This window comes from Ranitomeya variabilis, chromosome 1 (assembly GCF_051348905.1).
Source record: "Ranitomeya variabilis isolate aRanVar5 chromosome 1, aRanVar5.hap1, whole genome shotgun sequence".
In the NCBI taxonomy this organism is placed as follows: domain Eukaryota; kingdom Metazoa; phylum Chordata; class Amphibia; order Anura; family Dendrobatidae; genus Ranitomeya; species Ranitomeya variabilis.
The window spans coordinates 697390145-697406738 of record NC_135232.1 but is presented as its reverse complement, the minus strand read 5'-3'; the positions used below and the strand labels follow the sequence as shown (position 1 = coordinate 697406738).

The 16594-nt window shown below is 44.1% G+C and overlaps 1 protein-coding gene across 1 annotated transcript; it reads right to left on the bottom strand.

Moving 5' to 3' along the window:
- Positions 1-8262: 8262 nt before the first annotated feature.
- Positions 8263-16349, bottom strand: CKB (creatine kinase B). Its single transcript, XM_077266928.1, has 8 exons — positions 16224-16349; positions 14735-14939; positions 13056-13210; positions 12071-12203; positions 10348-10519; positions 9770-9893; positions 9061-9250; positions 8263-8650 (listed from the first exon to the last, which is right to left on the bottom strand). The coding sequence occupies exons 2-8, from the start codon at positions 14925-14927 to the stop codon at positions 8472-8474; spliced, it is 1146 nt and encodes a 381-aa protein (XP_077123043.1). The 5' UTR covers positions 14928-14939; positions 16224-16349; the 3' UTR covers positions 8263-8471.
- Between the last annotated feature and the right edge of the window lie 245 nt (positions 16350-16594).

The window sequence follows — 16594 nt, the reverse complement described above, 5'->3', positions numbered from 1 at the left end:
CTTTCGATAAGATGGGGAATAACTTTCTGGTCGCTGCGGGTCTGAGCAATCCTGAAAACAGGACTCTGCAGCGCCGTCTTGGATGAAGCAGAGCTGTGCGTGCTCCATTCATTGTCTATGGGACTGATGGAGAAATCTTACTACAGCTGTTATTTATGACACCGGTTACTCCCATCAAGGCTGCATCAGAGCCCTATTTTCCGGATCTATCGGACCTTCTGCGATTATCACCTCTCAAAGCGATTGCCATTAATGTCTGAAACATGACTATCCTGTCTGCAGAGTAGTGATTAAGTTCCATAGCGTCGCTTTCTAGGTATTCATGTGGGGTCATTTGCCATGGCAGGAATCAGTACGTGCCCCTGTGGGAACCTATAGAACCTCCTGGCACAAACATGAATCTGTCTGCCGCGCACTGCAAGGTATCAGTGTCCTCAAAGGTAATGTAATCTTACAAGAGAATGCACAAGGTTAGAGAAAAGTGAATGAGTATGGTATGGCAGTCAGGGACTTAAATGAGGGTGTGTGGATGTTCTAGAAAGGAAGGGGGCGCTGTCGAGCCTTCCATTCATTGCAATAACCTGTACATCACATAAAATGGTTCCCATCACATTTTAACCAACCCTCTGCATTTAAGATTAGGTCATTTTATATTATATTTCCATTCACTGACTGCAAGTAGAGATCCAGAAAAGTCAGAGATTAATATACAATCTGTAGCCATGAACGATCACTACTCTCACTGGCGGGAACCTGTCGGGATGAATTCTGCAGAGAAGTCGCTGACTGCGGGGTCTGGGGGACACACGGGATTTTCATGGAGTTTGGGTGACATCTAGTGGCTGCATTGTAAACTGCATTGATCACTGGTGAATATTAATATACATAGAAATGTTATATATAATTTTATTCCTCAGATTCTTGCTGATAATACAAGCAAGGGTTGCATTGTGCCCACAAGATACCACGAGATGCAAGTCACAAAAAATCCTGCTGGTTATGACTTTTTGAAAATTGCTTGCTGTGGTACCTTGTGGGTCATAACGCGACCCCATTCACTTGCACTATGGTAGTAGCGCATAATGCGATCTTGAGCTGTGCGATCTATGATGCAGCCAAAGTCTCCGTGTAACCCCAGCCTTTTAGGGCAAGGAACATTATAGGATCGACTTAAAGAGCAACTACCACCAATAGAGGGCACTAGAAAGCCGACTTTGAAGAGGGCTAGTTTTCTTGACCCATAAGTCATGCTGAACCCTCCTTGAGTCCTGAAACTAATTTCAGTCCCCCTAACCACTATTCCGAGAGTAGTATACGTACAGATGTAGCAGAGCTGAATTGGCTGATCATGCCATGCTAGAAAAAAAAGTATCAGACATACTGATCACGTCTGTGTCTCTTCTCTGACAACTCATCATGACTTGGTCCAAAAGAAAGTCTAAAATAGAAAATACCGAGCCTCGGGTTGTGGAAAAGTAAAAAAAATGTTACGGTAGACATCCTGCATGAAAAGGGGTTACAATAGATCTATCTACCATAGTCCTTCAACATTCAGATTGGCAGCAATTACACACAATGTCCACCAGAGGGCACTAGAATAAAGTGTAGAATTCTATGATCGGAAAACCCTGGAAGAGGAAAAATAAGTATTTTCTGTGCCCTGACTTCAGGCTCTGAATACCTAGATCTGCAGCTTGGTCCACCTTGTTATATGATGCGTGTCTGCATTTTTATGTTCATCATTACATAGGAAGAGAAGCTGTAGCTAAAAAAAAAAAAAAGTGTAGGAAAAGACTGCAGCAATGCAGGGGGACGACGCAGAGGGGCCCTGTGCAAGAACAGTATCTGGGCCCGTGCTCTCCAATAGTTAATTAGCGCTTTCTGCATTTTTTTCCTTTACCAATCCACTCTGCAGTTCAGTGTCTTGCATGCAGCAGCATAGTGGGGGCCCCGGTGCAACTGCAGAGCTTGCACATTATTATTATTTATTTATATAGCACCATTAATTCCATGGTGCTGTACATGAGAAAGGGGTTACATACAGGGTTATAGATATTTACAGTAAACAGGTTTACAGTGACGGACTGGTACAGAGGGGAGAGGACCATAAGGTATGTCTGGCCGTGCAGTGATCTTCCAACTTTGCAGCACACAGCAGCCGTAGCGCAGCATGAAGAAAAACTGTTTAGATACTGGGAAGGGGTGGCTGATGTTAAATGGGGTCTGTTATACAGGGATGACACTTGTTTTGCTATGTAAGAGGTCTAGTGTGGTCTGTTTTAATTTTGGAGTCTTATATACTGAGGCACTTTTTTGTGTTCCTCATTTGCTTCCAGTAGTCGCCCCCCAGTACTAGATCTGGATCCACGAGATTTTAATGTCCCTCACCCCACCTTTCCCTGACATGATTGAGAAAATTTCTTTAGCAATTCCTGATATACAGATTATTAATAGGACCAACCAATATTCCTATAACCAAAAAGTATCTGGCTGAATAAGAGAGATGCACCTAAGTATCACAAGATAAATCAAAAAGAAAAATGGTGCTACAAAATATCAAATATATCAACTTTGTTGAAATTAAAAAGCGTAGCCAAATGAGGAGCTAACCACAAACTCCTTAAGGTTCTAAGCCGTATATAATTAGTGTTTCACCCAGCTTCATCAGGGGGCGCAAGGCTACTTCAGAGTATGCCCCCTGATGAAGCTTGGTGAAAGACGCATAGGGGCACAGGGCTACACAACTGACAGGGCTCTATACTATGTAAGTGTGCCTCCTATACTCTTCTATCTCATGTATATGTTAACCATTAGTGAATGTACTGCAACAGACGTGGGCTACTAATTACATACTGTTTATTGCCTCGGGAGGTTTTTAGACCCTACATTGAGCTACTGTTTTAGTTGGGGTTTGTTTGTTTTTTTACAAAATCTGTTCTATTTAAATATTTGCAATATCATGTAGCACCGTTTTTCTTTTTGGTTTATGTATTATTTTATTAAGTAAATAAATATTTACTAGAACCCAGACTACAGATTTAGTGATTATATCAGCTGCCCCCCCCCCCCTCTGTAATCTATAGCACCTCGATAGGGATAAGCATTAGTGGCATATTGCTAGGACATGTCCCAAGTGTCCAATCATAGGGGGCGGGCAGCTGTACCCCCAAGTTACATTTTATGTGCCCTCACCTTGTAATGTCCCGTAACAACATGGACCCTGATAGGCACGGTCCCCACAACTTAACATTAACAAGGGGGAAATGATGTTGACACCTATTTATTCATTTGCTGCCAGGAGGAATAACAGAGGGACAGTACCATGTAACATTCTAAGAAATGTCTGTTACTTCTTGTAGAATACAAGTTGTCAGATCTCCTTTAAACAGGCAAAAAAGAAAAAAAAATGGCTTATTGGAAGTGACTCGTGCCCTTGACAGTGCCCTTCACACAGGGCCTTAGATATTTCATGCAGTATCAACCTGTGAATGTTTGATCTAGCAGCCTGTGTTTGATCTCTAATCACTCCTTGTTTCCTAGCAGCAGATAAAGAAAAAAACCTGTTCTGCACCATTGGAAAGATGTGAGCGGGACAGGAGTGACGGTTCGCTCCTGGGGGCCAGCTTTGTCTATAAGGAATGTATAACATTGGACAACAGCCGAAATGGTGTTTAATTACAGCACCCTGTGCCGCTGATACATTGTATAATAATCCATTAGTAACATGGACATGGTTCAACATGTCCCTGTGGGTTCTTTAGTCCACACCAGTTCGTCTGCTCCACATGGGACGTCCATGGAAAGACCAGAAACCATGCTATTTTACTACTATAAGGGTATGTGTCCACGTTCAGGATTGCATCAGGATTTGGTCAGGATTTTTCATCAGTATTTGTAAGCCAAAACCAGGAGTGGGTGATAAATGCAGAAGTGGAGCATATGTTTCTATTATACTTTTCCTCTAATTGTTCCACTCCTGGTTTTGGCTTACAGATACTGATGTAACATACTGACCAAATACTGATGCAATCCTGAACATGGAGACATACCCTTAGATTCCTGCATGGACCCGCTGTCACATATGGCATGTCTTCCGCTGTCCTAACCATGATACATTATTTTATCATTAATATTCAATGTAAATTAGAAAATATTTTGATTCTGGAAAGTTCTTGTCTCCCTTAATTTTTTTTAAATAAATCCGCCAACATCTAAATGTCTGGTAATCATTGGAGCTTCTGTTTCCTCTCAAGTCCAGGATGGAGGTCTGTGCAGTTCCTCCTGCTTGTTAATGGCTTCATATAATAAATCGTGTACATCAACCCAAAGTAGTTAATAATTAACAGGTTAACAGATTCATATTCAAAGGGTTTTCTAACCTTTGGGACATTAACACAATTTCCCTAGTAACCACACATTGGAAATTTTTATGGAGCAGATTTTATTTTTTTTATGAAGGCCCCGGGGGGGGTGCAGAACATAGGAAATGTTGTGTAATTACACTTGTGGGGATTTTATTAGAACTTTGTAAACTTCAGGCACAATTAGTGGTTAACATCTTAATGGCACATGGAGCATGCAAGGAATGTTCAATGATGGAGCCACCACCTCATAGGTTTGATGTTCACCAAGATGGTGACATCAGAACAACAAGGACTCGGTGGACAAAGTACTATTCTTGGCCAAGTGGATGTAGTGTGGTACGGAGCGAAGGAAATAAGGAACCAAGTCCAACCTTTACCTGATGGTATTGGAGTTGAGTTCTTCTGGCCCACCAGGAAGATGATTGAGGGTCTACCATGTACAGAACACGCAGGTATAATTGCATTTATTTGTACACCTCCTTGTATCTACAGTCATAGCCAAAAGTTTTGAGACAGACACATTTTGGCTTTCAAAATTTGTAGCTTTTGTTTTTAGAACCTTGATGTTCCTATAGGACAATTAGCAGCATTTCAGAAGTTTTTAAACTTTTGACAAGTAGTTTGTATACAGTTATTCCTCGGGTTACGACGGTCGCGAGTTACGTCGTTTTGTGATTACGACGCTTCATTCCGACTTACGTGGTTCTGCGTCGTAAGTCGAACTACATGCAACGGCGGAAGAATAGAGTCCAGTGCTGTACGCTGTACCCGGTTACACGAGGAAAACGAGTCTCCTGCACGCCATAACACCCTAATTATGTAGGGTACTGTGTTAGGATAGGTGTTTGGATAGGCTAAGTCTTTGCAGTACTGTACTGTTATTATGGTACAGTACTGTATGAGCGTATGGTCCGACTTATGTCGAAATTCGGTTTACGACGCCGCATAAGAACAGATCAACGTCGTAAGTCGAGGACTACCTGTATACGTGAACTCTATTTCCAGCGCTGACTCTTATTTTGCTCCTTCAACCTGGTGGCTGGATATCCAGATCCTGACTGACTACCGCTCACTCTTGTCTAATCAGTGCTTGGAGTTTTACAATTTGTGATTTTTGTCCACCTACTTTTCCAGACTTGACCCCAAATAGGATTGAGATCTGGGGAGTTTCCTGGCCATGGACCTAGAATGTCAGTTTTGCTTACCAGAGCGACTTTATAACTTTTGCCTTGTGACACGGGCTTCATCCTGCCAGAAAAAAGCATCACCACTGCTCCTGGATGATGGGGGAAAATGCCCTTGGAGGATGATTGGATCACATTTGTCATTCATAGTGTTCGTTGACAAAATCGTGGTGAGTCTCCTCCATAGATGAGAAGCCCCCACACATGAATGGTCTCAGGAGGCTTTACTGTTGGTAGAGACAGGACTCATGGTGGCGCTCACCTTTTCTTCTGAGGCCAATCTTCTATATGTCCCAAACAGTCTGAAGGGGCTTCAGAGACAAACAACTCTGCAGTAAATACAGGAATTCTGACTGCAGTGGATGGTGGTAACAAGGTATTTTCTCTAATCCATTCTCCTAAATTATGATCAGTAGTGTAGATATGTCAGTTTGAATTATGTATTTTAATTAGGGCACACTTTTTCGGGGGGGGGTAATTCAGTATTTTCATTTTTTCCCCAAAAATTAGAATATTTCCCTAATTGTATGCATCAAAGTGAATTCCAAGACAGCAGAAGAACGTGTGGGAAGGGGGAGAGAACACTGCATGTGCGCCTCCAGCCTTAGATCCCGTCGGGTAGCTACGCTGGGCTGGCGGTGTTCCCAGAAACCCATAGAAAAGGAGCGTTTCCTATTCCAAAGAGACAGATTTCTCTGCAGAGATAGACATTAGCCAAACACCTTATCTAGGGTCATCGACTTTGCGCACAAACAGTAGGGAGAGTTACAACCCAAGTGTGCAGACCTTGCACCGCATTACACAACTTAGACTTATTTTGCACAGCTCACTCGACAAGGTAGGTGGCTTACAGGCGAGCCTTTAGTGTGCCAAATGCAAACAAGTGGTGTAAAGAGTTCTTAAAAAGGTCTAAGAATGTGTGCCAAGGTGATCATACTGCATACACCACTGATCACACGTGGCACGTCCTCAGACTGCACAAGTCAGGCTTACTCTATCAGGCAGATTAGTGGAGTCTGCCCCAGTGTGATTGTGCCATTATTACAGGACATTCACTTACCAACTACGCAGCTCCAGATTAGGGAGACATTATTGGGCTTTTTAGGAGGGTCCATGAGCCTCATTATTTTTAGAGTTGGAGGATTCTCTGGCACCGCTCACTTGCATCGGGCTGATGACTTGTCTTCATATACCTGCCTGGAACCACGCACAATAGGCAGCTATGATATCTGCAATCCTGGCAGATTAGATCATCAGCGGTGCCAACTTCCAATGCAGACATGAGCGGTGGTAGACAACAGTACAAGTGGCCAGAGGTGTATCAAGCCTTTCCTGCACCCGGGGCAAAGGATCAGTTTGCCCCCCCATTTGAACCTTAACTCTATTGAAACTGTATGAGCAAGCCAAGGTACATTCCTGAATGCCCATAATGTTAAAATAGATACCAATAAAAGTAAAATTAAATTGAGACATCAGTAAAATTAAATTGAGACATCAGTAGTTTAAGTGTTTTTGAATATCCATATTGAATCAGGAGCCCCATATAATCCTGCATAAAGGTTAATTATGGCCCCATAAAATGCTCCATAGAGACATTTGCCCCATACAGGGCTGCACAAACGTTATGGCCCGTAGATGCTCCATACAGACACTTGTCCCGTTATAGTGCTGCACTAATGTTATGGCCCCCATATAGTGCTGCACAAACATTATGGGCCCCATAAGATGCTCCATACAGATATTTGCCCCATTTGCTGTTGCTGCGATTAAAAAAAAAAAAAATCACATGCTCGCCTCTCCGTCGCTCAGGCCCCCTGCACTTTCAATATTGACCTGCTCCTCGTTCCATTCGCTGCTCCATCTTCCGCCTCCTCTGCAGTGACGTTGAGGCAGAGGGCGCGCACTAACTACGTCATCGCGCCCTCTGACCTCAGCGTCACTGCAGAAGACAGAGCGGTGCTGGAACGAGGAGCAGGTGAATATCGCGCAGCGCTCCCCTCCCCGTTATACTCACCTGCTCCTGGCGCGGTGCAGTCCCTGCTTCCCCGGCGCTGCTGCTGAGCGGTCACCGTTACCACTCATTACAGTAATGACTATGCGGCTCCACCCTTATGGGAGGTGGAGCCGCATACTCATTACTTTAATGAGCGGTAGCATGTGACCGCTCAGTACAGCAAGAAGCCGGGGCGCCGGGCACTGCGCCAGGAGTAGGTGACTATAATTAGACAGCCCCCGCTCCCTTGCCCTGCCAACCCCCTCCTTGGACCGCCGCATCATCAGGCGGCCCGCTGGCGCACCCCCTGTCGGCTGCTCCCGGGGCACATGCCCCGGCTACCCCCCTCTGGATACACCACTGCAAGTGGCATATCTTGGCCATTAAAGTCACCCCTTATGTAGGGGGTTGTTCACGATTCATGTGCATTGATTTCGGCAAGCCTTATGCCTATACAACAGCTCAAGTTCCTGCAACAAAATTTGCCATGTGTGAATACCAGTACCTTGCCTAAAAATTGAGATTGCGCTAGTGGCAGCCCCAATCCTGCTCTGTGCTGTGCAGATTACTATAAAGAGGGTCCAGCTAATATGGATCTTCTCGTTTTCAGATCTGGAGCAGTGAGTCTCCCCCCTCTAACTGAACAGACGTTCGCTGTAGTGACCACTTTTTGGGGCACCATCATCTTAGTCTATTCACGATGGATATTACAGATACTGTATCAAGGCAAGACCAATGTTTATTTCTAGTTTGTTTTTTCAGTAACATTGCAGCCATCAAGAAAAAAAAAATAAATAAAAAAAACTCTAAAGAAAACCCATGAACAGATGGAAGACATTTCTACACTGTTACTAAGCAGGAGTTGGGTCCCAAGATCTCAGTGAGGCTATTGATCCAATAAATTAGAAAGCATGGCCTTTAAAAGTGCATTCATTTTTGTGCTGGGATGAGGTCATCGATGGATTTGCCTTTCTCCAGACGCTTTTCCATCTCGACAAGCAGCTTCACACCATCGACTACCATTTGAACCAGTTCCACCTCGGAGAAGCCAAGGCGATCAGCGTTTGAAACATCAAAGACTCCACCGACTGCTGCAGTGTCTACACCCCCTGTTGGGAAGATCAGAACAGCAAGGGTTAAAGAGGACAAGTGTGAAGCACTACAGCATCTTTACTGGGAAGCCCCTCTATCCCCCAATAATCCAAAAATTAAGTTGAGTGACGGCCATTAGTATCTAGAAAAATCCGAGCCTTGGCTACTGAAGGACAGACATCTACATGATTGAGCTCTGCAATGTAGGTTTCAGATACCGGTCAGTCTGATAATGGGAATCATGAACCCTACTGGCACGCCAAATGCAGCATATAATGGTGGTCTTTGAAAAACAATGGAAGGTGCCAAGTCCGAAACCTCCATTATGTAGATTTGGAATAGGGGACAAGCAGTAGGCTTTAGGTGCAACATGAATGCGCAGCTGAGTCACACACACGATGAGCGGCTTGATCTATGAGCCCATTACCTGTTCCTCTCTTCTGAAGTCTCAGCCTCTTCAAGATTTCACCAAACTTTTCATTTTTGCTCAGATTTGGCAATTTAATATGGACTCCGGCACGGAGACCTGTACCGAGGTTGGAGGGGCAGGTCAAGATATAACCGAGGTGCTGATTCCACATGAATTGGTAACCCTTGTTCTTAAATAAGGACTCGATCTGAAAGTAGGAAAAAATAAATAAATACTCCAAAGATTGTACTCACCCAATTGGGTCGAGAGTCACCCAGCAGACTTATGCTGACATGCACGATTTCATTAGCAAATCCATGTGTACAAGTAATGAGGTTTGTGGCCAAGTGGTTAGAAAGGTTGACCTTAGTATGGCAGTTAAACCCTTCCATTACAAGCCCCATGGACAAGAGTTGTTCCTTCTAAAATTGGCCAAAACCAGATTACACTACTAACTCCCACCAATCCTTAAGCAGAAAGCAAAGAAAAAGGATGGCTCACATTTCTGGGAGGGGGGAGGCTGTAACTCTCCACTTGTTACCCATTCACTTAATGGTGCATGAGCCACTATGCCATACACAGATGGAATTCTAGACTTTGGCCATTACAGTTGGAGGAACGAAAAAAAAAAAAACCTCGTGTTTTTTTTTTTTTGTTTTTTTTTTTACTAGTCCAACTGATTAATAGACAGGGTCCCATCTCAGCTACAGGATGTTCAGTCACTTACAGTTGTCAGACCATCACAGAACCTCTTGAAGACCTCCTTCATGTTGCCACCCTTCTGCATGGAGATCACACGGAGATGATCCTCCTCATTGATCCAGACAAGGAAAGTCTTGTTGTCATTGTGCCTTTTAATAAGAACACATTAATATTGAGACCAGGTCAACTGCACCTCAGTTTTACGACCTGCACACATTAACGCTGTGATGCCAGTGAGTGAACAAAGTTTAATAGATTAAAGAATACGCATTGGGCACATCAGAAGCGCAACAGGTGGGAGCAGAGGGGCAGGCACCCTGGGGAATAGGTTTAAGGATGACCATTTGTGGCATCACTGGTAATTGGGGCAGTACACCAGGCTTCTGGACAGGGGCCACAGGATTCTCGAGAGAATTCCATTTTGGTGTCAACATGAAACCAATACAATTGGAATCCCTGGGTGCTGGCAGTCTTGAGTATTACAGGGGTATTGCTAAGGGTCGGGGTTGCACATTGCTCCACATGGCAGCCATCCATTGTGGATTGGGCAAGTTCCTGTATTAGTAATGCTAGCAAACTGCCCAATTTATACCCTTTACCTACCAGATGCCTCTGGCATCAGGCCAATCCCGGGCCATTCCAGAGGCCAGAAGCAGAGGAGATACAGGTTTGTCGAAGAGGAAGTGATCGTCTATCAGCTGCTGCTGCTCTTCTTCAGTCATGCTTTTGAGGGCATAGTATGTTCCTTTCAAGTCACCATCCAGGCTGGAGAGAGCTGAGGAAAGAAAGAGAAAAAAAAAAAAAGTTCATACAGGAGTCGTTCCACCAGAACTATAAATATGAGTGTGGGGAGTCGCCCCCTTCTCTGGTCTTGTAGTCACAGAACAGCCATTCACAGGGCACCATGATCTCATTAAGTCCCTCCACCCCACAAGGATACAAGCGCTCATTCAGCCATGCTACAAAACATGGGCGACTGTCTAAACATGGCTGTTGGCCAAAATACTTTGCCGTTTGCTCTCCTGACAGATGCAGGTGAAATCCACAACAGACACCCAACTTGAAGTTCCTGGACACCATGCAAAATATGTGCCAGGCCACCCTACCTGCCATGTGTAGCACTGTTACGTGGCCCAACTATTAACACCACTCCTGTCCTCTGTAGGAATATAGTGGATGAATGACCTTTACAAACCAAATAAATTATGCAAGGCATGGATGTATTAGGTTTGCCCCAATCGAGCATATGAACCGAGGTTGTCCTATTTATTGTGGTAGGAGGGAGTGGGGAATCGTCCTTCATTTTTCATGCAGTTTGCAGCATAATCCAAGTGCCAGATTTTTCCCAGTAATGCAGCCTGGATGTGAGCCGTGTCCAATTCGTGGCTTTTATGTCTCAGTACATGTTGATTGCTCTACTGTCTCCATCTACAGCCCATTTTCTCTGTCCTCCCTGAGGCTGTAGGTGCTTTTACTCCTCCCAGATCCAGTATGTAACACCAACATGAGAGGTGTAAAGCAGTCAGAGCCATGACAGATTTTTTTTCTTTTTACCAGCCAGTTATGAAAAAGACTGTCTCAGCAGCAACAAAGATGGCAGGATAATTTTAATTGAAGGCAATTGAGCGATTTTGCTGTCAAAAGTGAAAGGGGTGTCCAGAACCTTAAAGCATCCGAGTGCCGACAAATCAGTTTGCTCGCATTTATTAAATGAAAGGTGGGGGCGATATTAGTGTTTTGATCATCCCATCATAGGGCTTGGCACAGTTTCCTTGTGCCCAGTCTTCAGCAATCTGTTTTCCAGATTGGTGTAGTGCTCTGACCCTCCGCTTACTAATGGAGTAATATGAACAGAAGTTACACACTTTCCCTCCTTAAAAAGTTTCAAAGTTGGTTTTCCCCAAACCAATGGCCAGGATTTTAAAGAAGAATGCACCATATCTGGCTATATGTTCTACTCATTCTAAAGTCTGAAGGAAAGATTCCCCCTCCTCTCTGCCCACGAGCCAAGATGCACTTTACTCCGTTTCCATATACAGCCAGGTATTTAATAGGGTTTGCTTGTAGGAAGGTGCGTCCTTAAAAGGTCCGAGGCTCAGAACACCCAGAGTCTGAATGCCTGAACACAATGAAACCGAGTAGCCCAAATAGTGCAGGATCTGCCATCAATACAACACTCCAGCATCTCTTACATCCACGACCTGCTTACAGATTCTGTTCATGGAAACTTTAGTCATTGAGCACAGAAGGAGCAATGCTGGGGGAGGTAGGAGAATGTCTAATTAAAGTGAGGCTCATTATCATTAATTCACAAGAGAAAGACTACCTTCAATGGAGAGCTTCTCTATGGCTCGTCTTTCCCCACGGCTGCAGTGTGGTGGTAGGCAGAATCCCCGGACGCTCCTGCCAGTTCTGACACGTGAGCTGAGAACGTAGTTTGGGTCCAGGTCATCACCACCCTGATAAAATTAAGCAATATTCAGTTTTACATTATTAAACCTACAAATTTTTTATAGTTTGTACACACCAGCATCACATGTTTATGCCCCCTTAGTTTTGCTGCCAGTCTCCCCACCAGGCAATCAGTAGACAACCACTCTTGTATGGTTTCTCCCTACATCTGTTTGTTAGAAACATCTCAGTGATAAAAAAACAAAAACCAGGTGTTCAATTTCCGTACAGCACCTCCAGAGGAGAAACTAGGTATAACACGGGGTCCATTAAAGTTAGTGAGTTATCTAATGCAGAGACGATCCTCTAAAGACAGAGGCTCTGTTCTGAGGGATTTTTGGCAAATTTTAAAAACTGGAGTTTCCACACAAAAAAAAAAAAAAAAACAGGTATTACACACCTGGTAATGTGTTTTTTCATGAGACATGACGGCACCAGGAGAGAGGGGGATCCGCCCATCAAGGACAGGAAACCTTCAAGATAAAAGGGGCGGCTCCTCTCTCCACATCAGTTGTTTTACAGAGTACGAGAGGAACTCCGCTGGTTAGTTTACACGTAAATAATACATCCTATACGGTTCTATTCACCGATACCCCAGGGAGTGTATAACCTCTTCTGTCTTCATCAGAAGTCTTCCATCTTGAGGGTTCCCCGTCAAGGACAGGAAACCAACTGATGTGGAGAGAGGAGCCCCCCCACCCCCCTTTTATCTTGAAGGTTTCCTGTCCTTGATGGGCGGATTCCCTCTCTCGTGGTGCCGTCATGTATGATGGAAAAATATAAATAAACACACAACTCTATGTGCACATACCCAAATAGATCATACACTAGATGCAAACAAATAAAATTATAACAATTACCTTCAGATTGTCAGAATTCAGGTCTGTTTTGTGCATATCTGTTGGCTTGTAGCCCCCATGTCTGTCCTCAATGATGGGGTCAAGAAGCTCCTTGAACACATCATAACACTCTTCATCCCCAGCAACACATCCCACGGTCATAATAAATGGGTGGCCTACACAAATACGAGAGGTCTTAGCATTTACAGAATAAGTGTTAAGGACAAGACCACCAATAAAACAGGATGGAAACTTCTGGAAGAGGGCATGTGAGGAGAATCTAAACCCATCAGTCGTGTGGAAAAGAGGACAAGCTTGCGAGTAAGCCTAACCCAATATTAGAGAAAGATATACTACTTATACTAAGGTTTTCAGTGATAAAGGATTTATAAGTTTGTAGAATTATTTTACATAGAGTGTTCAGTTTTGATGTCAGATTATAAACCCCATATTTGCTTTTTTTGCCAGGTCAGGAAAGCGTAGAATTTGACCAGTTGCTAGGCTACTTGGTTTAAAAGTTGACTTTTTAGACTGAATTATCCACACAAGTGTCAGAAACCATCCAACATGGAGAGATGACCATTCATGGGACAGATGGGTTGATGGCTGAACACCATCGCTTATGTGAAAACCTGATAAACCATAACCCCAGAGAGCCATTATTACACATTTGCTGCCATATTAGTTCAGACTGGCCACAGACACTCAACGAGTGATCTTCCACAGCTAGATAATTGCTGGACTATGGGACCAACTTCTTTCCAGATGGTCTGTCAAAACAGGTCTTTGCTAAACTTCACCGAATGACCGTCAGGTTGGTCGACTCTAGACTAGTGCATGGCCACATTAGAGATGCCCATAGATGCTGATCCAATTAATTTGTCATTAGCCATCAAAACAACTGGTAAAACTTGACAATCATTTTAGACAACCGATAACCTGGAGTGTTGTGCGTGATGCATCATCCCTATGACGACATTTTGAAATATTCCCAAAAAGAGCCTGGTGTCATTGATCATATATGGCCAGGATGATCGACTAAAACAGTTATGTTCCCCATTCTATAAAATAAGTGTGGTATCCATTTAGTTCAAACTACAGACAATGAAGGTTACCACATGCTATTAATTTATCAAGTCAGTGATAAAGATCTGCACTTTAATGAAAAATAAAATGGTGAGAAACAAACAAAACTCATGATAATGACACAACGTTACTATAGGGGGTAGTACATATGTGTGCTTCACTTTAATAAACTACCTCTGTATTCCAGATTATATTCCATTGATAAAAGTGACCTAGTTATGTACAACCACCTCTCCGGTAGAGTAATGTAGACCCATTGTGTACACTAGGTGGAGGTGGCCATCTGGAGTCAACGGAGTGACTTTTGATGCGTCATACCTTGACATTGCTAGGTAAGCTGCCCAAACAATGGCTGCCCCCAAGTGGAGGTCACCGGTGAAATTTGGAGTCATGCTGAAAAGGACATGAGGATTACAAGGATTGTCCACCCCAGTTTGAACAAGTATGTACAAGTTATGTCTGTCCCTCTTCTTTATAGAAGTTTTGCTAATTGTTTCTACATTTTACAAAAAAATTTCAAGTGCTGAACAGCCTGGAAAGATAGGACTGAGCAATTCCCGTAATGAGAATGAACAGATGGCAGAGAGGATGAGAGGACAGAGGAAGAGACTTACCTGGGTTATCAACCCCAGTCTGAATGACGTCATCCACAGTAAATCCACTTGGCGTCCGCTTGTCCCTCAGGTTGTTATACATCTCTATATCCAACACCTTAGCCATATGATTGTTGTGTTGGCTCAAGTCTGGGAACTCATCCTCAACGCAGTACTTCAATTTCAGCTGGTTGTGGGAGTTGCCGAAAGGCATGATTGCACTTTACTGCAAGATTATGGGGAACAAAGGGTAAAGAAAAAAACTTTTACAAGTCTGCATATGACCTTTACAGTCACCTTGAATTAAGGAAACTGGAAGCCATTTTTTTTTTTAATCAAGTATCGACAATAAGGTCAAATTTGCTCTATGCACCACAATCCCCAACAACGGCAATGATTCCACTTGACCCAAACCTCATGGCTGTTAATCCAGTAACCACGAGTCCAGATATTCAGGGAAAGCTGGGTAACAAGATGGCTGCCTTCATAGCTTGCATAATGGTGGGCACCCAACTTTCTCATGCCCCCAAGTAGGGATGGTTTCCTAGTTATTTGGATTCATTTCTATCATGACCCAAGGAAAGCTGGATGACAAGTCTGTCCAGGCTGTAATCGAAGCCTGGCCGCCCAACATTCAGGGGGCTTATGAAAGTGTTGCACAGTTGGTGGGGGTTACTTTTATTTTAGGGGGGTATAAATAAGTTGCATTTAACAGTTTACAGTCTATACTATTCATTATACTGCTACAGGTCTTAGTAAATGATGCCGCCAGACAGTGTAATGAATGGGTCATGTTACTTTAGAGGACTTGTCTATTGCTAATACAGCGAGACACTCCAAGTACATAGAAGGGCAGCCCTGACTGACATACACCCTCTAATAGTCCATCACACCTTGTTAGCTGGCAGATATCCTTACAAGATGGAAAGCTAGCGCAATAATCAGTCACCCCAAATACAGCTGGCCCTGAGCCCACTGGCTGCACCACAAGCACGAGTAGTACCAGTAGGGGGCAGTGCAGAATGGACAGAAAAAAAAAAAAACTTCCATTAACTCTTTCACACAATCCAGTATAGACCATTCTCGTTGCAGGCTCCCTCCCTCCTCAGCAGCAGCAGCAGCAGCAGCACATTCCTGCAGGAGATCTGCAGCAATGTGCAGTAAGGCTCAGCATTGGATAGCAGCAACGCCCCAGTCTGCAAAAAAGGGACACATCCCAAGGACATGCGCCTAGACACAGCTCCCCCAAGAACTTCCCCATCACAGGCTGCATAATGATGGCCAGACCACCCTAATCCAAGCACATCATGGGGTCCCTGCTTAGGATGCAAGCTGCTGACTTGTAAGTGGATGATGAATCCTCAGATCTCAGTCTGGAAAGGAGTGCAACGCCCTGGAGCAGTGATACATTGTATCCAGACAGCAGGAAACATAAACACATTGTATCCTGTGCAGGAGGAAGGGAGCTGCTTCCCCGCAGGGAAGCTGCAGGGAGCTGCAGGCTACTTACCAGGGATTGCTGTTTACTGGAGGCAAAGAATTAAGGACCCTGACTGACTTCAGGACCAACAACTCCCCAGACCTGAAGGGATGTGTGTGACAGAGGGCTCCCATCCCCTTTATATACCAATGCCAGGACAGGCAGCCATTGGCTGATATTTATATTCCATTCATTGGATTGGTAGGCTGGCAGCAGGGGGAGGGCTCAGCCAGGGCTTCTAATCAATGCTCTTCCATCTTATCAGAGCTGGGGCTGCCTGCATTGTGCACAGGGCTAATGACAGAGCAATGGCAGCAGTGCAAACAGTGCCTGCATTCACAGGATCTCCATGGACAGAACGTTTGGCCTGTTTCCCCACTTTGCACATATTTTGTAGAAAT